The sequence below is a fragment of the Quercus lobata genome, chromosome 11 (assembly GCF_001633185.2).
Source record: "Quercus lobata isolate SW786 chromosome 11, ValleyOak3.0 Primary Assembly, whole genome shotgun sequence".
NCBI lineage: Eukaryota > Viridiplantae > Streptophyta > Magnoliopsida > Fagales > Fagaceae > Quercus > Quercus lobata.
Genome location: NC_044914.1, coordinates 50,776,789 through 50,801,448, shown reverse-complemented (window position 1 = coordinate 50,801,448; position 24,660 = coordinate 50,776,789). Strand labels below are relative to the sequence as shown.

General features: G+C 31.4%; 2 protein-coding genes across 3 annotated transcripts; both read left to right on the top strand.

Annotated features, from left to right (window-relative positions):
* The first annotated feature begins 1,357 nt into the window (after positions 1 to 1,357).
* Positions 1,358 to 17,159, top strand: LOC115967086. Its single transcript, XM_031086170.1, has 6 exons — positions 1,358 to 1,568; positions 12,921 to 13,084; positions 13,883 to 14,092; positions 14,629 to 14,898; positions 15,023 to 15,292; positions 15,598 to 17,159. Exons 1-6 carry the CDS (start codon positions 1,358 to 1,360, stop codon positions 17,053 to 17,055), a joined length of 2,583 nt encoding a protein of 860 aa, XP_030942030.1. The 3' UTR covers positions 17,056 to 17,159.
* Positions 17,160 to 20,130: 2,971 nt separating this feature from the next.
* On the top strand, positions 20,131 to 24,440 carry LOC115969182. Of its 2 annotated transcripts, none has more exons than XM_031088773.1 (6): positions 20,131 to 20,351; positions 20,698 to 20,919; positions 21,604 to 21,747; positions 22,084 to 22,350; positions 22,473 to 22,688; positions 23,203 to 24,440. In XM_031088773.1, exons 1-6 carry the CDS (start codon positions 20,154 to 20,156, stop codon positions 24,265 to 24,267), a joined length of 2,112 nt encoding a protein of 703 aa, XP_030944633.1. In that variant the 5' UTR covers positions 20,131 to 20,153; the 3' UTR covers positions 24,268 to 24,440. The 2 variants fall into 2 exon arrangements, with proteins under 2 accessions (XP_030944633.1, XP_030944632.1); XM_031088772.1 differs by having other exon boundaries at positions 22,081 to 22,350.
* Positions 24,441 to 24,660: the final 220 nt, after the last annotated feature.

The following is a 24,660-nucleotide window of genomic DNA, read 5'->3' as shown; positions in this document are numbered from 1 at the left end:
TTCGAGCCTCTTAATTTTAGGCTAAGAAGTAACCACTGAACCACACAATTATAAATAATAAGAAAAATTGTAGTTAAAAAATTAAATGTAAAAAAACTATTTTTACAAAAGATTTTCTAGAGAAACAAATCAAACGTAAATGTGTACCTCTCACATGAATCATAGAACAAAATTGGAAAATTATTAACTACACTGAATGTGGGATTCATAGGTACCCAGAATTAATTATGGGTTCTCACTCCTCACTTTTAATAATAATTATTAATTTTCATTGAGTTGAACCTTTTTCCAACTAGCTGAAGTTTGAGAATATCATAGGTAAAAATAAAATAAAATAAATTATAGCCAGAATCCATCATAACTCAAATTAAGAGTGTTGTGAAAAATGTTAGGAAATTTTATTGTATTTGTAGATTTTTTTTTCTTAAATTAATAATTCGAATCTAGAAATCCATGATATACTATGAACACCGAAAGGAATCCCATAGGCCTTATATTTGCGATTCATGTTCAAAGTATTCCACGTATTTCTTGGTAATGTGTTATTAATTGCACATATTATATGTAGTGGGATGTGCAAGTTATTTTTTATTTTTATATTTTTGAGAATCGATGTGCAAGTTATTAATCTCCAACTTCTAAGTGTTTTTTTTTTTTAATTAAAAAAATTATTTATTTTTTTTGTTGCAAGCATGAAGGTGACAATAGATGCTATGGCTCTCGCATTTTGGATTGAGAGGATTGCCTTCCTTCTTATACTTTACCAATATATTGATCTTTGGCTTACAACGATTTTGATTTTGATTATTTCTAATCTCATATACTTCATGTGCTTTTTGGAAAATTTCCATGTCAAAATACATTGGCAAGGGAATCCTGAAAACCCTAGACCTAACCCAAGTGTTAGTAGTTCTTTATCCAAATCACACATTTCTGTTGTTTAAAATTTGTTTCTCTTTGTATTTCTTTAATTTATATCTATTGATCATAATCTAACTGGTATTATCTAATTGCTTATGGCTTTATAATATTGGCGTAGAACAATGTCGGTGGTAGCATTATTGTAAGCAGCACGGTTAGCCAAGAGGACTCAACAACAAAGAAGGTTAGGTTAGGTATGATTGGGATTCGAAGAAAGAAAAAAAAGTAAAGATTTGAAGAGACAGAAAATGGAATAGTAATGAAGAACTGAGCGCACAAAAAAGGGGAATGAGAAAGTCTAGAGAGTAGGGATGCAACAAATCTTACGACATTTTCACAATATTATTGTGCGGGGCTCGGTGTGGTGGTCCGTAATTCAGAGGGTGCGGTGTTGGCTGCCCTTTCTGAAAAAATTTTGAAGCCTCAATCTGCGGAGATGGTAGAGATTCTGGCTGCTCGGCGTGCGGTGCTGCTCTCCTCTGAGTTGGGCTTCCATAACTTAATCATTGAGGGTGATTCTTCTTCGGTCATCAAGCTTCTTCAGGATAGGTGCTCATCTCATTTCCAGGGTGGCCATATTTTAAAAGACATTATGTCTTATTTAGACTCTTTTGTGAGTTGTTCTTTCTCTCATGTTGGTAGGCAAGGTAATGCGGTGGCGCATGCCTTAGCCCAGAGAGCTAGATTATATTTTCCATCTGCGGCTTGGACGGAGTATGTTCCTCCAGCCATTTTTTCTTTTGTACTTTCTGACCTTAGGGTCTAGTTTATTGATGATTTAATCCTCTTTCTCAAAAAAAAAAAAAAAAAAAAAAATTGTTGTGGATTAAGTTGACCTCTAAACTTATTATGAAAATATTGTAAGATTTTGTTGTGCTTTTAGAAGAACTCAAATACGTATTTAAGAAAGTTGTAAAGAGGTTTACAAATAGAAAAATTGGGAGCAAGAAAGGAACAGTTTCAATGAAATGCTCTTTGTGGCTACCAAGTCACCCAAAATTAGACCTCTTTACATGAGCTTGAGCCATTTGGCCAATTTTTATATACTATTGTTTTTAATTGTTTTATTTTGTTGGAGTTGAGTATATATATATATTAGCTGTTTAGGATTATGGAGGGAGAATATAGGTTGTTCTATTTGTGCAATTATAAATAGCAAGCAATTAATAATGTTTCAAATGTCAATATTTGGCATTTGACACACTAAAAACCTACTTTATTATTTTACCACATCATTTTACAATACATCATTTATCAGATGTTTTATTTTTCCATTCTATATATTAAAATAATATTTACACCACATTAAAATAATATATTAAACTCCTCCAACAACAACAATTCCTCCACCACTGCCGCAACAACACCGATAGCCACCACTGGCACAAACCCACATCCACCAACGGCACCTTAAAAAAAAAAAAAAAAAAAAAAAAACACAACCAGGAAAAAAGAAATCCACAACAACCCAAAAAATAGCCACCACAACTACCCAATAATCATCGCCACAACCACCAAATTGCCGCCACAACCATAGTACCACTGCCACAACTAACCCACAACCCACCGCATTTACAAATCTCAAACCCATCCCAAATCAAACCCATAGCTTAGGCGGCGAGGTCGGCTTCAGGCAGGAGACATTGGCGGCAGGATCGGCTTCAGGCAGCTTTAGGCAAGATCGGTTTCAGCGGCTTGAGGTGGCTTTAGGCGAGATCGGCTTCAGGCGGCTTGAGGATGAGAGAGGAAGAGAATGAGAGTGAAGATGGAGTTGTGGAGGACGACTATGGCTCCGACGAGATCGACAAGAGAGAAGAGCGAAGATGCAGAGAGAAAAGAACGGACGCAGATGAGATAAAAGAACGAAGATGAGAGAAAAGAGAGAGAGAAAGTCTGAGTGAATATATGAGAGAGAAAGTCTAAGTGAATAAACAAATAATAAAAAAATTTGGCATGGATGTCCGTACCATCTCATATTTGAGGCGGTACTGTAGCTATGTGCCAAAATGTTTGACATTTGAAACATCTCATGAGGCTCATATTTTGGGGTTTGGTGTGCCAAATGCCAAATATTTGGCATTTGGCACACCGGATAAGAATGCTCTATGTTCAATTCCATGCTTCCATCTCCAGTTGAACATAGCTTTCATAACCCCTATCCCGCTCTCCTTCCATTAAAATTTTCAAATTAGAATCTTCCCTCAAAAAATGAATGGTCCTAATTCACACCCCACCTTCTTCATCCTCAGGCCTCATTGAAGAATACATATATAGATAGACGCTTTCCATTTTCTTCACCTTGGGTAGCACAAGGATGCCTTACAGTACACCACCTCCATTATATTATATCAAGAGACAATAGTTTAATTAATTGTTCGACAAAAATTATTATGCAAAAGGGAGAAAATATATTATTTTGGATATATTTGTGGAGGCCATTATTAGAAATATATGTTATATATAATATACGAGTATGTAATTCTTTTGAAATATATGGTATGCCTTTTTTTTATTTTCTATTTTTTATAGTGACAACATTATATGTCTATAAACTTCTAAATGTAGAAAATTGATGTTTGAATGTCATAAATAAACTATATATATATGGTTGTCTTCTACAACTCTTCCAAGGTGTAGGGGTCTTAAATTTAAGAAAAATGTTGGTACAACTGTACAAGTTTAAAATTAATTATTTTTGATAACTAAGTTTATATTTTCTTAGTGTCAAAATTTATTTATTTATATTTTCTCAATTAAATTAGAAGTCGTGCATATTATGAGCATAATATATTTTCTTTTTCTTCTTGATTACTTCTTCTATACTCTATTGATTCTTTTGACTTTTTCAGGTAGCTTCCTTGAGCATTACATTAGTTCTTTATTTCAAAGATGAAGCTTCCATTGTTACCGGATCGATATATATATATATATATATATATATATATATATGTAACCCTTGCAAGCATACATGATTTTTTTTTTTTTTGGGAAGAAAACATACATGAAATTAAAAGTTATTCTAAAGTGTGCTCACACAAACATGCTCTCACTCTTAGTCATACAATATCATGATATTGCAGCTCCATTACATGCACAACTCATATAGATCACCAACTATTATGCATGTGTAAACATGATAAATAAGTAAGTAAATTATAGTTATTTGTAAAATGAAAAATAATAATCTAATTATTTTTTTTATAAAGTTTTTATTAGATTTTTTAAATATATATATATATATATATATATTGTTCTTATCCTCTTCTCCTATAATTTCTAAGTTGATAAAAATTTCAATTTGAATACAATCCAAAAATTCTTCATCTAATCTTTTTATTATTAATTTATCTATAATTTCTAAGTGATTTATTTAATTAGCAATAGGAGATTTATGAGTTCTTGCATTTTAGGGGATTAGAATTTTGGTTTCACACTAATAGTTCATATCAATGTTTATTTAATATGCATATACAACTACTAATATCAACCTTTAATTTTATTTTTTATTTTTTTTAAAACACCTTATGGATAGACACAAAATTATAATTGTTCTTATCGATTTTTTTTTTCTATACATCTCTATCAATTTTTTAGATAAATATAAAAACTTAGTTGTCGTTATCTTTTATTGTCATGTGATTATTTTTAGAGCAAAAACCTAAAAAAAAACTTAATAAATAGAGTAGAACAATAGTAAAATATAATGGATACATCTTCATCCTTTTTAAGGATTCAATTCATAGATAAATTGCATGCTATTGTAAAACAGAGACTTTTCTTCAAAAAAATGTTAAGTTTGCAGCCTACCCCAATTATACAAACTACCATATCATATTAATAATTTCATCCTTCCTTTTGAGTAACCAACTGTGATACACTGATACTAATAACCATGCTCAGTTCTTTTTTTCTTTTTTTTTTTTAATTTTTTTTTAAGAAAAAAAAGTGCTTAGTACTTATTTGAGAAAGTTTATTTAATTAAATGGATTCATAATTGGATTTGAGAAAATATCTTGTTAAACATTACCTCAAAAAAAATTGAAAAGATATGTATACACTAAATAAATAACTTTATTTCAACCCACCACTAGCTCATCTAAAACAAGTTCTTAGGTAGGCTTGTTTTGCCCTATCATTTGATTTTCAAGAACAATTTCATTAAAAAGTCTCATCTGAAACTATTTAGTTATGTAGCCTTAGAGATGATATCTTGTGAGATCCACATATCAGTGAGATATTAGACGCATTCACCAGTCTCATACAAGATTTTTTTGTAGCCTCATTTGCCTAGGTAAAACTCAATTTTGAAAAACTCAAGATCCATGGATAAAAAACCTGAGTTGAGATGTTTTTAAGTTCCCAATTTTTTTTTTTTAAAGGAACTCGAATTTAAGAGAATTGAGTTCTTTACATTGAAACTTGACTCTTAAAAACTCTAGTTCCAAACGAGGTTAAATACCTAAATAGTTTTGAATGAAGCTTTTTAACGAAATTGTTCTTGAAAATCAAATAAATAGCCAAAAAGACCCATAGGCATGTCTGGTACCACACAATTATAAATAATAAGAAAAATTGTAGTTTAAAAAAATTAAATATGAAAAACTATTTTTATAGAAGATTTTCTATAGAAACAAACAGAGCGTAAATGCGTACTCCTTTCATTAATTAGTCATACAAAAAAGACGTATTCATCTCACATGAATCATAGAACAAAATTGGAAAATTATTATCTCTCTAACTTCTCACTTTTAATAATAATTATTAATTTTCATTAGGTGTCCGTTTGACAAACATTATTTTTGCTAACTTATTTTACTATTCAGTTTATTTTTGCTACTATTCATGGGTCATACAACATTTTTTTGGTACTATTAATGGATCTCATTTTACTATTTCAGCTAACTTTTACCTTTAATTACAATATTTTCAACAAAATAAATAGATTCCAATCAAACTCTAAGTTGAACATTTTTCCAACGAGCTGAAGTTTGACAATATTATAGGTCAAAATAAAATAAAATAAAATAAAGTATACCTAAAACCAATCATAACTCAAATTAAGAGTATTGTGAAAGATGTTAGGAAATTTTACTGTATCCATAAATTTTCTCAAATTAATAATACAATATCTAAATATCTATAGAAATCCATGATATACAATGAACACCAAAAAGAATCCCGTAGGCCTTATTTTTGTGATTCATGTTCAAAGTATTTCACGTATTTCTAGGTAATGTGTTATTAATTGCACATATTATATGTAGTGGGATGTGCAAGTTATTAATCTCCAACTACAAGTTTTTTTTTTTTTTTTTAATAAAAAAATTATTAATTTTTTTTATTGCAAGCATAAAGATGACAATGGATGCTATGGCTCTCGCATTTTGGATCGAGAGGATTGCCTTCCTTCTTATACTTTACCAATATATTGATCTTTGGCTTACAATGATTTTGCTTTTGATTATTTCTAATCTCATATACTTCATGTGCTTTTCGGAAATTTGCCACGTCAAAATTCATTGGCAAGGGAATCCTGAAAACCCTAGCCCTAAACCGAGTGTTAGTTCTTTTTCTAAATCACACACATTTCTTTTGTTTAAAATTTGTTTCTCTTTGTATTTCATTAATTTATAGTAATTGATTGTAATTTAACTGGTATTATCTATTGCTTACGGCTTTATATTGGTGTAGAACAATGTAAGCGGTAGCATTATTGTAAGCAGCACTGTTAGCCAAGAGAACTCAACAACAGAGAAGGTTAGGTATGATGGGGATTCGAAGAAAGAAGAAAGTAAAGATTTGAAGAGACAGAAAATGGAATAGTAATGAAGAACTTAAGGGCACAAAAAGGGAACGAGAAAGTTTAGGGACACAACAAAGCTTACAACATTTTCACAACATTATTATTTTGAATTGTGGTAGAATATTGGGTAGACCTCTCAACTTGTTATAAAAATATTGTGAGATTTTGTTGTGCCTTTAGAAGAATTCAAAAATACATGTATAAAATAGTTGTGAAGAGGGTTAAAGATAGAAAAATTGGGAGCAAGAAAGGAACAGTTTCAATGAAATGCTTTCTGGCTACCAAGTCATCCAAATTAGACCTCTTGCATGATCTTGAGCCATTTGGCCAATATTACTGTTTTTAATTGTTTTATTATTTTGGAGTTGAGTGTGTGTATATATATATATATATATATATAATTCCAAAAAAACTTTTAGTCCCAAAACTAAATGGGATCTTGTTATTGATCTTTAATAAACTAATTGAGTTTATTCTTGTCTATCATCATTTTATTATGTTCAAAACCATATTCTCATTAAACAAACTTTCTCTATTCCTGATCCTATAGTTCTTTAAAATAATAATTATAATAATAATAATGTATGGAATTGACAGTGAACATGTGACTGGAAGGGGTTGGGTGCTTGGGTTTATAAGAGCAACATAGATTTCCATTTTCAACATACTTCTATCGTGTTAAACTGTTAATAATCATTTATTATTTAGCACAGGTGAAAGAAACCTAGGGCTTGAAACACATGACCATGACACCCGGCCCATTGGACAATCCAATTTGGATTGAAACATGCATCATCCAATCAAATTACCTGAACCCCAATAGTTTAGCTCCTATAAGGATTTACATCTTACCCATTTTATATTATACGTATCCTTTTAGGTTTCATGTAAAACCCTTGGACTGGAACACTTTTCCTTCCCTTGAGACCTTGAATTGGTCTCTTAATTAAACAAGCAGCATATGTGAAACATGATAGAACTTTAACTACTCTTTTATTTATCACTTAAGATAATTAATATTAACATATTATTCTTTTGTAGATATTATAGTAAGGGTCATCAAATAGCCCATGACCCATGGGCTGGCCCAGTAGCCCGCTAGCCCACCAAGCTAAAGGGCAGCCCAGCCCGATAATATTGAAACCCATGGGCAGCCCAGTAGCCCAATGGGACAGGCTATGGGTTGGTTTCTTTACCCATGGGCGCCCGGTGGGCTGACCCGTTAGCCCAGCCCAATAGCCCGACCCGTTAGCCTGACTTATTGCCCAAAATTTATAACAAAATAATTTGGGGGTTGGGTGGGTGAGGGATTGAACTTTAGACATTATAAAAACTTTAAGACCACATACCTAACCACTAAATACTTGGAATGATTGTGATACAATATGCATAATAAATATATATTTTGGTATTAGTCTAGTAGTTTTGATTTTTAAAACAAAGTTACTAAGATGACTGTTGCCCTACCTCTGTGCCTCTGGAAAGAAAGTCATTCTTTCCTTTGATAAATTCCAATTCTTTCCTTACAAGTTACAGTTATAGAAGAAATTCCTTAAAAAAAAAAAAAAAAAGCTTACCGTTGGTTGGAAGAAATTCTTTCCTTAATGAGTTGATATTTGATTCTTCATATATTTCCTTTAAGAATTGATATTTTATTCTTCAAATATTTCCTTTAAGAGTTGATATTTAATTCAATGTACTTATTTATTCTTATCAATAAAAGTTAATTAATCTTATTTTAGTACATTTTTAAGAGGTATGTCTTAGTATTTTTTTTAATAGAATCTTTTTAGTAGATTTAATTGTTCAATTTGATAGTTTGTAATAATATATAATTATAATTTTTTTGGTTAAATTTTTATAACCCCATTGAAGACTTGTTAAAAATGCTCATGGGTAGCCCATTAAACCCACCTCACTAGCCCAGCCCGCTAAAGCCCAAATGGGCATTGCCCATGGGTAGGGCCATGGGCTAGGGTTTTTCCATCAAGCCCGGCCCGACCCAGCCCATTGACTAGTCAACAGCCCGTTAAGCCCAGCCCATTAGACCCATGGGCCAAGTAAAAACGGGTCGGGCCAGCCCGGCCCGACCCATTGACGAGGCCTATATTATAGAATTAACCTTGTATTTGATCTCTTATCCAACTCAAAAACTGATATGAATTAATAATTAATTAACTAGAGCCCGTAACATACATTCAATTGTTTGAATCTTAAATAGCGGTAAGTTTCCCATATTAAAGTTATATCATATTATTTTATGTACTAAATGATAAAATTTAAGCCATATAAAAAATTGTGATTGTGATAATTAGGCTTAACCTATATGTTACATATCATAATACCAAAATAATTTATTTTAAAACTTTAATGCCAAAATTATAAATTATATTATTATTATTATTAAGATGATTTATTTGTGATAAAACTCAATTAGCTAATCCTATTTTTAATAGAATAAAAGTTATAAACCTCATAGTCATAGTCATAGTCATACACTGGTATTCCTATTTTAATAGACTTTTTTTTTTTGTCCAGAAAGATACTCCTAATCCTAGACTCCTACTACTTAAACAATCTTTGTTTAGTTAATCTAGATAAACGTAACAAAAACCACCTCTATTCTTGAAAATTGGAGGATGTTTATACTTGGAAGCTATCCAAAATGACATTGCTCCCATTTTTTATCCTCAACATCCCCTCTCTCTCTTGTTTGACTATGTTGATTTGATCAACGAATTAGCTAAATACTATATTGGTTCGACCTTTGAACTTGTGTTACAAGAATGCCATGATTTTTTGAATGACCTTGACAACAACTTAGAATCTCCAATCAAAAAACCATACAAAGAGAGACTTAGCTCGTAAATGCGTGTTTTCAGATATATCCAAATCTTCAATCACTAGTAAACGAATGTATAGAGATGGCATAGACAGATTTGGAGGCAAGAATGAATTTCAAGAGAACAAGCATTTGTTAAGTATTAAGATCAAATAACTTGAATCTCATTTCAATACAGATGAGAGATTATGGAGTATGGGAAGGAATTGAAAACATGGGTTTTTTAGGATTGCTGCTATGGAAAGAAGATTGCAAATTTTAATTCTCATTTAAAAATTCATTTAGGAAAGAACAAAGTGTATAGCGCTTTTTTCTCTAATGATTGGCTTGGTTGTGAAGAACTATTAGTTTCCTCCAATATCCTAATGGTGGTAATCGTTGAACACTCCTTTGCAACTAGTATTTCAACTATCATTTTGATATTTGTGTGTTTTTAATAACTTTAGCCTCAATTAAATTGATTTCTTTCTACTAATACCAGAATGGTCATGCCAAAATCATGAAATATTAAGTTTGTTATTGGCATGTTAAATGCATTCCATGCAAAATATGGCCCCAAATATACTGCATATTTATAATGTATTTTAAATATAAAATAAAAAGGTTTTAAAACTTGTAAATTTTGAATGGTGTTGTTTTTGTCGAATACCTCACATAGCTTTAAATAGATTTGTTCAAACCTTGCTTAAATTTGCAGTCCACAATAATGGGGCTCAATCTATGGCCGCCTAAACATAGTTTTGGACATAAGGTGACAATTTATAGTGGAGTCTTCTCTTATTTTTAAATATTAATTAAATAATATTTATTTTTTGATATTTTCCATTTATAAAAAAAAAAAAAAAAAAATCTTACCTTTGGAGATGCAAGATTACAACTAATAGTTTTTTGTGTTCAAGTTTCCTAAATTTTCATTTCAATTGGTAATATCACTAGTCAATCTTAAATATGATTTTATCAATTTAAATTTTGGATAACTTCTTTCTATAGATGCATAGATGCATGTATTGTTAAATACATGCATTAGAAAAAGAATCTAAAATTTTATATAATTTATACTTTAATACATTAATTGGACTATTATCATCTATTTATATAAAACATATTCTAAAACATTTATTTCTAAAGTTAAATCTAAACAATTAGTATCAAAACTAGCCTCATCACATGCGATTTGCACAAGCGATAAGGCATTTTTTTGGTCTAGTGTCATAATTTTCCTTTTTTTAAAAAAAAAATTGGATAATTTTGTTTTAAAGACATGGATTAGTAGGAGAATATCTTATTTTTTAGGTATTTTAAGTGATACTGGAGATATATTTTAACTTGGTTGTCCTCAAGGTTTTTTTTTTTTTTTTGGGGGGGGGGGGTTAAACCTAAGGTTTAGTGCCCGTTTGGATTCAAATTATTGTGGAGTCTGCGTTTTTGTTCTGCGGTTTTTTTTTTTTTTTTTTTTTTTTTGGTTCAGCCCGCATTTGTTGACTTTTGCACAGTGAACATTGCATCTGTGCACTGTTCACGGATCCACAAATTCCACTTTTCAGCAATTTTTTCATTAAAAATGGGTCCCACAGCACTATTCATACATTTAAAAATTATTTTGCTACAGTGTTTTCAGTTTCAGCAAAAATAAGCTCAATCCAAACAGACCCTTAAAGGTATTTCTAAATCATATAAAAGTCTAGTCCAAAGAGGAAAATCCTTTTATATATATACACACACACAAGACTCATCACACGTGCTTTGCGCTTGCAATAATGCTCTTTTTTATTTTTTTGTTTTTTGTTTTTTGTTTTAGTGTTATAATTTTCAAAAGTAATATATAAATAAATGTATGTATTTTGTTTTTCAAAAAGAGGTAAAGTAACGTGAGATAATGTTAAAAAATGAGATAGAAATAGTGTTCTAAGTTTTAGGCTGAATGGAAGAAATAAAGGAAAAAACCTAAAACTTATGAACTAATAAATTACTCTTTTAACCAATTTGTATTTTTTAATTTAAAATTATATAACTAAAAGATAGGGATATTTTAAAAAGTTTAAGAATTTGTGTGAAAGTATTTTAGTACGAAAAATGTTAAAACCTAAACAGAGAATCCTGTTATTAATAATATAGAAGATATAATTAATTCCCAAAAAAAATTTAGTCCCAAAACTATATGGGATCTTGTTATTGATTTTTAATAAATTAATTGAGTTTATTCTTATCTATCAACATTTAATTAGGTTCAAAACCATATTCTCACTAAAAAAACTTTCTCTATTCCTGATCCTATAGTTCTTTAGTATAATAATAATAATAATAATAATCTATAGAATTGACAGAGAACATGTGAGTGGAAGGGGTTGGGTGCCTGGGTTTATAAGAGCAACATAGATTTCAATTTTCAACGTACTTTCAATCCTGTTAAACTGTAAATTAATAATCATTTATTGTTTAGCACAGGTGAAGAAACATAGGGCTTGAAACACATGAACCATGATACCCATTGGACAATCCAATTTGGATTGGAACATCATCCAATCAGATTACCTGAATCCCCAATAATTTAACTAGGATTTGCATCTTACCCATTTTATATTATGTATCCTTTTAGGTTTTATGTAAACCCTTGGGCTGGAACTTTTTTTCCTTCCCTTGAGACCTTGAATTGGTCTCTTAATTAAATAAGCATATTTGAAACATGCTAGAACTTTAACTACTCTTTTATTTATCACTTAAGATAATTAATATTAACATAATATTGTTTTATAGATATTATAGAATTAACCTTGTATTTGATCTCTTATCTGACTCAAAAACTGTTATGAATTAATAATTAATTAACTAGAGCCGTAACATACATTCAATTGTTTTTTTTTTTTTTTGAAAAGACATACATTTACATATCATAATACCAAAATAATTTATTTTAAATTTTTTTTTGAAAAGACATACATTTACATATCATAATACCAAAATAATTTATTTTAAATGAAACTTTAATGCCAAAATTATAAATTATTATTATTATTAATTGTATATTATTAAGATGATTTATTCGTGATAAAACTCTATTACCTTATCCTATTTTTAATAGAATAAAAGTTATAACCTCATAGACATAGTCATACACTCGTATTCCTATTTTTTTTTTTTATTCCTAATCCTAGACTCCTACAACTTAAACAATCTGTGAAAGAATGGAACTGAACTACGTAGGTTCCTAAACAATATCAAATTGTATCCTCTCTTTGCTCTATATAATCTTCTAAGTCCTTCCCATATAACAATCACTCGAAAATCTTCAAATTCCTAGTGTGCCAGCAACAATGGCATTTAATATTATAAATATTTTAAAATCATTGGAAATAGGACTGTTCATAGTCGAGCGGTTGGAACTCCTTTTTCTATCATTCAGTCCCAAACCTGTAATTTGGGTTCTCCTTCCTCTAGCTTTTTACCATTTGGCTCATTTGGCTTGTCTTTTTCTGTTCTTCATCTACCATCCTGAACATTTTTCTGGTTATGACCCTTTTGTGAGTACTTGATTAACTCTCTTAATTTAGAGTTTGCATGTGTTAAAGTTACATTTTAGATTATTGTTTTATGAATTCTATTCTTAGATTAAGTATTCTCTTTGTTCTTAATATATAGACCAATTTTCGCATTAATTACATATTATTTACGATGTGGTAAGTAAGTAAAGTATAACAAGGCAATATAATTAATTTTTCAAAATACCTGTTTCATTAAAAATTATGGATTCATATAATATTTCAAAGAGTTATATTACCTAATAACTTTTTATTTATTAGATTAATATTTTAAGAATTCTATTCTTAGATTAAGTATTCTCTTTGTTCTTAAGATGTAGGCCAATTTTCTAAAATTAATTAGATATTATGATGTGGTTCATACACTAATGTTGTTCCTATATATTTAAAGTTAAAAATATTTGTAATCTAAACACTTTAATAATGAAATAGTTATTAATCGTGATCATCTTTATATTTTGTAAGTATGGAAAATATAACAAGGCAATATAATTAATTTTTCAAAATAATTGTTTCATAAAAAATTACAAATTCATATAACATTGCATAGAATTACACCATTTAATAACTTTTAATGGGTCAAATAATTTGAAAATTCATTTGAAAATTCATGTGAAAATTCACACCAAATTCATGTTAAAGTGACATTATTCACTATTAGATCCATAATCAATCTTCCATATATAATTTTAAATTACAAAAATATACACTTTAAATATTTGATCTTGATTTATTTGCCTGGTCTTTTTAATGAAGGTTTGATTTTGGTTATGCATGCAGGAGCGTGAATACGCCTTTTGGATTGAGCGATTTGCATTCATTTTGACTACAGTCCCACCCCATTATTACTGGGGAGTCTGGGCTAGGCGTATAGCTGCTGGTCTCTTTGTTTTATCAAACCTGGTTTACACCAAAGACTTGATAGATTACATGATAGACTTGATGGAATCACAGCAGTTTTTCTTATTTGGCAGCACTAATAACCCTACAGTGAGTTCTCTCTCTTGATCCATTTTTACTAACATTCATGTGCATGTGTGTAAGCTTGTCAATTTCAGTATTTTCTGTACAATTGTTTTGCAAAGTTTGATATTAGACTATTAGGCCCTTTTACATGTGTCATGTATTCCAAAACTGTGAGTGGTGTAATAAGATAATATGACATTGTTACAACAAAATGTTACCATATAAGAATATGGAGCAGACAAGCAACTCAATTGTGCACATAATTTGGCTTGAAAAGTTTAGAAGCTTAGTTTGTTTTTTTGCTTAGGCAGGGACAAAGCAATGTTGGTGGATTCCTTAGAGGCAAAACAACTATTAACACTACATTGATTTCTGTGTTAGTTAAGAAATTCACCTTACCACTTTAAATTGTAGCTCTTCATAATAAAATAATATATACTTTGGCAGCTCAATATTTCAGCAGTGTTTTGGATTAATATTTCTGTTCTCTTGCTTGTGATAACTACAAAGTATTAATTGAATCAATTCATTGTTACATATGAAATACGTTTTGTTAGCAGGAAACTAGCAAGGAGGAGGAATTGATTGAAGGGGAAGCTAAGATGGAGAACGATTTACACACAGAAAATAAGGATGATGATAGTAATGACAGAAGTGTAATGAAGGAAGATCAAGCAGCTGTAGACCGCAAAATCACATCAAAATTATCAAAGTCATCGTTTCGTGTGGTTGCAGTTCTTATTCTCGTGATAACCCCCTTCTATTTAAACTGGGATTCAATGATCTTCTTATATCTTGCATATGTCCTTCACACACTTTCCTTCCCAATTGTGAGTGTTTATATTTAAGATTTCACGTGCAGATGATACATTTTGGTTGAATTTCATTTTTTTCTGTTCAATTAGAGCATAGATTCGAATCTAAGACTTGCATTTGATTTTTTATCATGATCAGGAGCATCATTATGTGGTACATTATCATGACGGAATCAGCATAGCTTTTTTGGGAATTTCTTTCATATATGGATCATTACTCTTTTGGACGCTACCTCATGGTCTCTATACTTTATCTTCTATGGTTTGGCTTTTTTACTTGACTAGGAACTCAAGAGTGAGAGAGGTGCAGATGATAGTTGGTCTTGCTATTAGATTTTTTAACTCAAGAGTGAGAGAGCTGCAGATGATAGTTGGTCTTGCAACAAGATTTTTTAGCTCTAACTCAAAGGTGAGTGCTCTTAATTCCTTTTAAGTATATGCATGCCTAAATATATGTAAGCATGGTTTAAGCACTAAATTAAGTATCATTTTCTTAATATGCATGCCTAAGTATAAGTTTGTCATCAATCATAAAAAAGTAATTTGGACAATTATTTATTTTGTTATTGAATTAGCACCAATAATATTTATTGTCACACCAGTTTTTAAGATTTTATAGTAAAAGGGGTATTAGTTTTAGCGTTTTCCATTCTGTATATAGATAACTATGGCAAACTAATTTGTTTCCAAATAAATTATTTTGTGTTTGACCAGGAAAGTGACAAGGGTGAGGAGCCATTGGAAGGGCAAACTACCAAGCAGGATGAGCTGCCTCAAGGTGACCAAGAAGCTTCTGCAGAAGGTGAAGCAAATAATAAAAGGGAAGAAGAACTTTTGGGGTCAAAGAATGGTTTGGATTTCAAAATGCCAGAGAGGGAAGCTGATGATAGATATGAAGATGAATTCCTTTTAGCATATTTTTTGGATGATGGCAGTGATACCGGCAATAATTCTCTTGCATCTGAAAGTGAATCTGATAGGCATGGTAACCCAATTGATAGATATGAAGATGAATTCCTTTTAGCATTTTTTTTGGATGATAGCATTGATACCAGCCATAATTCTCTTGCAACTGAAGGTGAATCTGATAGGCATGGTAACCCAATTGATAGCTATGAAGATGAATTCTTTTTACCATATTTTTTGGATAATAGCAGTAGATATGAAGATGAATTCTCTTTACCATATTTTTTGGATAATAGCAGTGATACCAGCCATAATTCTCTTACAACTGAAAGTGAATCTGATAGCCATGGTAATCCATTTGACTATGGAAGTGGCAATGATAGGCAGCAAGGATATGGAGATTTGTTGGAAAAAAAAGAAGACAGCATATGGGAGAGACTAATCTTCAAGAGGGAGATAAAGGATAAGGGATTTGAACATATCCGAGCTCATCATGCATTGATGGAAAAGCTTAATCAATTGGAGGATGCCAATTATACACTTGCTGCAAAGGTTCATGCTTATGAAGAAGATAGACTCAACTGGGAGGGACAGAAAAAAAATCTCACTGAAAAGCTCATTGCAACAAATGCTTCTACACAACAGCGTTCTGATTATTACTTACAGTTGATGAAAGAGAATAATGTTTTATTGGAAAAGACTAATGTTACAGATATAGACTTGTTTAAACATGAACAATTCAAGTTGATGGAAGAGAAAAACATGATCTCTGTAAAGCTTGATGAGGCGACTAAGTCACTGGAGAAGTACCTAGGCATTGCAAATGAATTTGAGGTGCAATGCGGCAAATGGGAGGAAGAGAGAAATGAACTCAATGCAAAGCTAACAAATATAAACTGTTGGTACTACCACTATGCGCAGCTTGCAAATAATTATAATGAGCAAAACCGCATCTTGCTTGAAGAAAGAAACACTGCTAGTGCAAAGCTTGTTGCTGCAAATGAGTCCTCTGAGAGTTACAAAGCTCGTTTGCTTGAGTCTGAACAAGTTTGCAACAGGTTAAAGGACAAGACTGCTCTTCTTACTGTGAAAGTTAATGTGGAAGCTTCATCAGCTGAACACTTTTCAAAACTTTTGCATGAGTGCCAAGAAAAATGCAGGGTCTTGGAGGAAGAGAAAAACGAGCTCGTTGTCAAACTTTGCACGGCTAATGCGTCCTCTGAGCTTTACCAAAGCCTACTGCATAATTTAGATAGTATTCAGTAACTCTTTCCTGCTTTTAGTTTTCATTATCAGTAGCAGTAATTAGATGTGGTGCTTAGATTATGGAGTAACTTTTTGGATATTTTAATTGCTTTGTTACATTTCAGTCACTAGGTAATGTGCCTAGATTTTCTCCATATATACATGGTTTATTTACTTTAGCTACTCTTTGTCAAATATGAGTAATTTATCTTTTAATTTCTACAATTTTATTACTATTACTGCTGTTGCCATTACTAGTGTTTATATTGTACAGTAATTCTAAATTTTTTTTTTTGGAAAGAGTTTCAACCTCCACTCCTAATGATAACTCTTTATCATCAGATTAAAACACTAATCAGTTTTTGGTATAGGCGAGAATTGAACCTCAAATCTCTTATTCAATTGTCAGATCTCTTATTACTTTCATATAAGTTCTAATAATATCTCTCTCTATTAAAAAAAAAAAAATTACGGTTCAAGTTGCCAACGATGAAAATCAAAACTCAAGTTTTGGATCTTTATGATTGTCATCACATTGCTTACTTGAAAAATCATGCTCTTGTATCATTGTCGAATAAATGTCTTGCAATTGTAAGTTAGTCAATAGGACGCAAAATCATGCCATATTTAAAGTATATGGACCTTTGATAATTAAAAAAAAAAAAAAAAAAAAAAACTAATTCCAAAGGGTTCTCTATTCCTACAAGAACAAATAAGTTTTGAATCCAAAACTATCTTGGATCTTGTTAGTGATCTTCAATAAACTACTTGAGTATATACTTATATGGTATATCATTCCATTATATTCAAAATCATTCTCACTAAAGGCTACTTTCTCTATTCCTAAGAGTGACTTAGATTTGATTTGCAACATATTTCTATCGTGTTTATCATTGATTATTTCGCACAGTTCATGAAAACCATAATATCCATTGGAACATTATCCAAACAAAACAAATTACCTGACTCCAATAAATTAGCTATCACTGCGTCCTTCAAGGATTTACATCTAACCAATTTTATATTAGCTTCATTAATATCATCTATGATCGCTAATTATGCAATTCCAGAAATTAGACTAATAAAATTAGAGAAATGATTTGTCCACAACATTTTTACAACAAATCCTAATTGGCAGGTTGTTACTGGTTGTTATTGTTGAAGCAAAAAAGTAATCTTAGAGTTAGGTTCAAATTTGAACTAATAACAACTAACCACCTATAATTTGTTGTAAAAATATTGTGGACGTAGCACCTCTCATAAAATTAATTCACATCAAAATAAAATTTCAACTAATCAATTTAAAGCCGTCTCAACTATTCCAGGTCAATCCAAAATAATCTAAATAAAAAAAAAATCACTCCAAAATAATTTATTTAAGATGAAACTTTAATACCAAAGTAATAAATTATTTATTTATATTATTAATTTTAAAAATAGTTTATTTGGGGTAAAATTCTATTGGAAAAATTTGCTAAATAGCATAATTTTTGGAAAAATTTGCTAAATAGCACATGGTCAAACTTTTTTCGTCATGTAGAATTAAGGGTCATCAAATAGCCCATGACCCATGGGCTGGCCTAGTAGCCCGCTAGCCCATCAGGCTAATGGACAGCCCAGCCCGGTAATATTGAAACCCGTGGGCAGCCCAGTAGCCCAATGGGACAGGCTATGGGTTGATTTCTTTACCCATGGGCGCCCGGTGGGCCGGCCCGTTAGCCCAGCCCAGTAGCCCGACCCGTTAGCCTGACTCATTGCCCAAAATTTATAACAAAATAATTTGGGGGTTGGGTGGGTGAGGGATTGAACTTTAGACATTATAAAAACTTTAAGACCACACACCTAACCACTAAATACTTGGAATGATTGTGATACAATATGCATAATAAATATATATTTTGGTATTAGTCTAGTAGCTTTGATTTTTAAAACAAAGTTACTAAGATGACTGTTGCCCTATCTCTGTGCCTCTGGAAAGAAAGTCATTCTTTCCTTTGATAAATTCCAATTCTTTCCTTACAAGTTACAATTATAGAAGAAATTCCTTTTTTTTTTTTTAAAAAAAAAGCTTACCATTGGTTGGAAGAAATTCTTTCCTTAATGAGTTGATATTTGATTCTTCATATATTTCCTTTAAGAATTGATATTTTATTCTTCAAATATTTCCTTTAACAGTTGATATTTAATTCAATGTACTTATTTATTCTTAACAATAAAAGTTAATTAATCTTATTTTAGTACCTTTTTAAGAGGTATGTCTTAGTATTTTTTTTAATAGAATCTTTTTAGTAGATTTAATTGTTCAATTTGATAGTTTGTAATAATATATAATTATAATTTTTTTGGTTAAATTTTTATAACCCCATTGAAGACCTGTTAAAAATGCCCATGACTAGCCCATTAAACCCACCTCACTAGCCCAGCCCACTAAAGCCCAAATGGGCATTGTCCATGGGTAGGGCCATGGGCTAGGGTTTTTCCATCCAGCCCGGCCCAACCCAGCCCATTGACTAGTCAACAGCCCATTAAGCCCAGCCCATTAGACCCATGGGCCAAGTAAAAACGGGTCGGGCCGGCCCGGCCCGGCCCATTGACAAGGCCTATGTAGAATGTTTTTTGGAACTCAAGTTTGTGGAAAAACATGCTATATTACTAAATAAGTTTGATCTAATGCTTTTTTCCTAATTCTTTCCTAAAATTATACTATTGGGTAAAAAAAGGCCAACTCTATTACCTAAATTTCAAGAAATTTATAAAAAAATTTATTATTTAGATCATAAATCATATATTTCAATTTTTTTAATATTTGATAATTTCGTAAATTTAATATAATATAAAACTTAAACAAACTTTATTTGGTTAATCCTAGTTTCCATGATAAACGTAACAAACTATTATAACAATCAATTACTACAAATTAGGCTCCACCCTGTAGAGCAATTGTGAAGTGACAAAAACTCTTGTGGAAAAAGGGATACTAAACAAAGTCAAACGTACTATATCCTCGCTTGGATTCTTAGCTATATAGCCTATTTATATATATATATATATATATGTGTGTATATATTATAGTTCAAACTTCAAAGTCCAAGGCTTCGAACCCTGATGTGCAAGCAACAATGGCAGACCATGGAAAATCACTTGGTGTTGTTGAAAAAACACTCTTCTTCTTTGAGCGTTTTGCACTCCTTGTTGCACTGCTCATTCCCGAAGCTAAGGATTTGGCTCTCTTATGTGTCCTTATTGCCAATTTGGTTTACTTTACCGTGTGCTGCATCACCTTGGATGACCATGTTGCTTCTCTTTTCCCATTTGTTGTGAGTACTTGTATGCTTTAGAGTTTGCATGTGTCAAAAGTTACACACATTATATTATAGTTGGTGTAACTTCGTAACTTTTTATTAGATTAATATTTTGGGAATACTATAATATTATGAAATTGTTATAGATCTCCGATCGGCTTTATATTTGTAATATTTGTAATTATGGAGAGTATATCAAAGCAATATAATTGACTTTTCAAACTACTTGTTTAATTAAAACTTATGGATCTATATAATATTGCAAAGAGTTACATTAGGTGTAACTTGAATCTAATATATGTATATTTCGGGTTTGATTTATTTGCATATCTTTTTAATGAAGATTTATTTCTGTATGCAGATGTGTGAATACCCTTTTTGGATTGAGCGTCTTGCATTCTTTTTAGTTTCAGTTTCTACCAATTCTCACTGGCAAAGGTATGGTTACTGGGAAAGGTGTATAGGAGTTGGTCTCTTTGTTTTTACCAATGCTGTTTACACCTACATGATGATCTTCATGGATTTCAAGGATTTTGGCTCTTCTTGTTGGAGTTTATGTGGAAGCTCTAATAATAACCCTACAGTGAGTCTACTCTCTTGATCATTTTTACTTACATGACTGCTAGTGTGTGTAAGCTTTGTCAAATTCAGTATTTTCTGTAAATTTGTTTGAGAACCATGTTTTGAAAAGTTTGATATTAGACTATAAGAGTACATTAGGCCCTTGTACATGTGTCATGCATTCCAATATTTTTTGTTTTTGTTACTGCAGTGTAGGAGTATTTAAAAGTGCGAGTAGTGTGATAAGTTAAGTAGTAAAATTCCTCATCATATAGTATATAATAAATGTTGGATCCTAAAAAGTCGAGCTTTAAAAATCATGAAATGAATGATCCATGTGGCTCAACTATGTAATAGAGGGCATATAATTGATTTTTACCATGAGAGAGTTTGTGGTGTCTAACATGTTATGAGTTTCTTGCAAAAGCTCTTTTAAAGTGTTAATGTTACTTACTCTTACAAATTGAACATATTATTATCTAATATATTATATTGTTACAACAAAATGTCACCATATGAGAATATGAAACAGACAATCAACTCAATTGTGCATATAATTTGGCTTGAAAGTTTAAAATCTTAGTTTGTTTTTTTGCTTAGGCAGGGACAAGACAAGTAATGTTGTGTGTTATCTTTCTTGTGACTAATCCATAGAATTTTAATGAATCAATTTGTTGTTATGTATGAGTTATGTTTTGCTGTGCAGAATGAGGAAACTAACAAGGGTGAGGAGTTGGAAGAGCCAGAAAACAAAAGTGATGTGGAGTATGAAGAATTACTGAAACCTGATGATCAGAACAATGGCAGCAACAGAGTTAAGGAAGATGAAGATACTCTATATCTACATGTAGTAAGTGGGAAAATTATTTTCTGGATTGAGAGGGTTGTAATAATGACACCAATTTATTATAATTTTAACATGCCAACAATCAAATTCATTTTTATGTCAGTTTGAAAACTTTTTGTAGTAAATTCGATTTCTATGTAATTTACAAATGCACTTTACCACTTTAAATTGTTTTTTTTTCAATGAAATAACTAATTATGGATCTGTGCATATATACTTGGCAGCTCAATGTTTCAGCAGTGTTGTTGGATTCATATTTCTGTTTTCTTGCTTATGATAACTATAAAGAATTTGATTGAATCAACTCATTGTTACATGTGATATATGTTTTGTTAGCAGGAAACTAGCAAGGGAGAAAAATTGATTGAAGAGAAAGCTAAGATGGAGAATGATCCACACAGAGAAAATAAGGATGATGATAATAATGACAGCAGTGGAATGGAATTATTCGATGCAGAATTTCATGAATTCATGTTAAGAACATTGAAGTTAGTGTTTCGTGTGGCTGTAGCTTCCATTCCCGTGATAGCCCCCGGCTATTTCAACTGGCACTCAACTATCTCCTTCTTTTTTGCATATGCCCTTTTCTTACTTCACTTCCCAATTGTGAGTATTTATATTTAAGATTTAGAGTGAGAATAAAACATTTGGTTGATTTTCAAGTTTTTCTGTTCAATTTTGAAAAAGATTTGAATCTGAGACTTGCATTTGATTTTTATCATGATCAGGAGCATCGAAATGTGGTCTATAGAGCTGACGAAGTCAGCATAGCCTTTCTGGGAATCTGTTACATTTGTGGATCATTATTCTTAGGGGTAGTGGCTTATGGTCTCTATATTTTAACTCAATTGGTTTGCTTTATATACTGGTCAAGCGACTCAAGATTGACACAGAAGCAGAAAATAGTCAGTCATGCTTTTAGAGTTTTTAGCTCTAACTCAAAGGTGAGTGCTCTTAATTCGTTTCAAGTGTATGAAAATTCATATATAGTTATGTATGTATGTATGTATTTGTGCATGCCTATATGTGTGTGTGCACGTGTTCGTGGTTTAAGCTCTAAAGTATCTTTTCTTGGGTTGTGTTTGGGAAGTGAGTTTAAAGTCAGCTTATTTTACTAGCTTATTTTTGCTACTATTTATAGATCTCACTGCACTTTTTGGTACTATTCATAGGTTTTACTATACTATTTTAGTTAATCTTTACCTTTATCTATAGTACTTTCAGCAAAAAGTTTTCAGTTACAGTTAAATAAATTGTTCCTAAATGGACTCTAGTACAAATTTTACTACATATTATTAAGCTGTTATTAGTACCAATAATAATCATTTTCACATTAGTTTGTAAGTTTTTCTAGTAAAAGCGGAAGTAGTTTTAGCATTTTCCATTTAGTATAGATAACTTTTGGCAAATCGATTTGTTTCAAAAATAATTCAAAAATAATTACTGTCTGTTGAGCAGGAAGGTGAGAAGGTCAAGGGGCCATTGGAAGGGCAAACTACCAACAAGGATGAGCCTCCACAAGGTGACCAAGAAGCTGCTGCAGAAGATAAAGCAAATAATAAATGGGAAGAAGATTTTTTGTGGTCAAAGACTGCTTTGGATTTTAAAATGGTTGAACAATCGTGGGAGGATGATGATATATGTGAAGAATCGTGGGAAGCTGATGACCCAAGTGACTGTAGCATTAGCAATGACTGGCAACAAGAATGTGGGGATTTGTTGGACAAAAAAGAATACAATTGGAAGAAGCTAATCTTCAAGAGGAAGTTGAAAGATGAAGGATTTGAACATAACCAACCTCACCATGCATTGATAAAACAGCTTAAGCAATTGGAACATGACAATAACACACTTGCTGCAAAGGTTCATGCTTATGAAGAAGATAGCCTCAAGTGGGAGGGACAGAAAAACAATCTCATTGAAGAGCTTAATGCTACAAGGATTTCTAGAGAACAAATTTCTCATTGCTACTTAAATTTGAATAAAGATTACAATGATTTATTGAAAAAGTTTAATGCTACAAATACAGCTTTTAAACATGATGAACAACTCAAGTGGAAGGAAGAGAAAAACATGATCACCGCAAAGCTTGATGAGGCAACTAAGTCACTGGAGAAGTACCAAGGCATTGCAAATGAATTTGACGGGCAACGCCGCAAATGGGAGGAAGAGAAAAATGAACTCGATGCAGCTAAAACTTATTGGTACCAAGCCTATTTGAAGCTTTCATATGCTAGTAATGAAAATTTTCACGTAATAAATGAATCCACTGAGAGTTACAAAGCTCATTTGCTTGAGTCTGAAGAAATTTGCAACAAGTTAATGGACAAGAATGCTATGCTTGCTGCAAAGCTTATTGTGGAAACTTCATCGGCTGAATACTTCCAAAAACTTGTGCATGAGTTTGAAGAAAAATGCAGAGTCTTGGAGGCAGAGAAAAACGATCTCAATGCCAAGCTTTTCACAGCTATGGCATCCAACGAGCTTTACAAAAGCCTTCTGCGTAATTTTGATTGTCAGTAATTCCTTTATGCACTTAGCTTTTTATTAGCAGTAGTAATTACTAATTAGGTGTGGTTCCTTAGGTTATGGAGTAACTTTTTGGATAGGTTAAATGGTTAAATACTTTTCAGTTTTAGGTAATGTGCCTAGATTTTCTACATATGGTTTATTGACTTTAGCTTACTTTTGGTCAATATGAGTAATTCATCTTTTAGTGTTGCAATTTTTACTACTACTGCTGTTGCCATGATTACTCTTAGTGTTTATCTTGCCATTTTGCCATGCAGTAAGTATATTTCATTGCTGGGCTTAATGACATGCTGAAAGTCCATTTGTTAATTTTGCTTTATTTTAACCGCCAATTTATGCAGTACAATTGTGCTTAGTTTATGAAGTACAATTGTGCCAATTTGA

Excerpts from the sequence above, each read along its gene's own strand:
- LOC115967086 (XM_031086170.1), top strand. The coding sequence starts at position 1,358 with ATGGTAGAGATTCTGGCTGCTCGGCGTGCGGTGCTGCTCTCCTCTGAG. Across the intron at positions 1,569-12,920 it reads CTCTCATGTTGGTAGGCAAG|GACTGTTCATAGTCGAGCGG; the intron begins GTAATGCGGTGG and ends CATTGGAAATAG. Across the intron at positions 14,093-14,628 it reads GCAGCACTAATAACCCTACA|GAAACTAGCAAGGAGGAGGA; the intron begins GTGAGTTCTCTC and ends TTTTGTTAGCAG.
- LOC115969182 (XM_031088772.1), top strand. The coding sequence starts at position 20,154 with ATGGCAGACCATGGAAAATCACTTGGTGTTGTTGAAAAAACACTCTTC. Across the intron at positions 20,352-20,697 it reads CTTCTCTTTTCCCATTTGTT|ATGTGTGAATACCCTTTTTG; the intron begins GTGAGTACTTGT and ends TTCTGTATGCAG. Across the intron at positions 22,351-22,472 it reads TCTTACTTCACTTCCCAATT|GAGCATCGAAATGTGGTCTA; the intron begins GTGAGTATTTAT and ends TATCATGATCAG.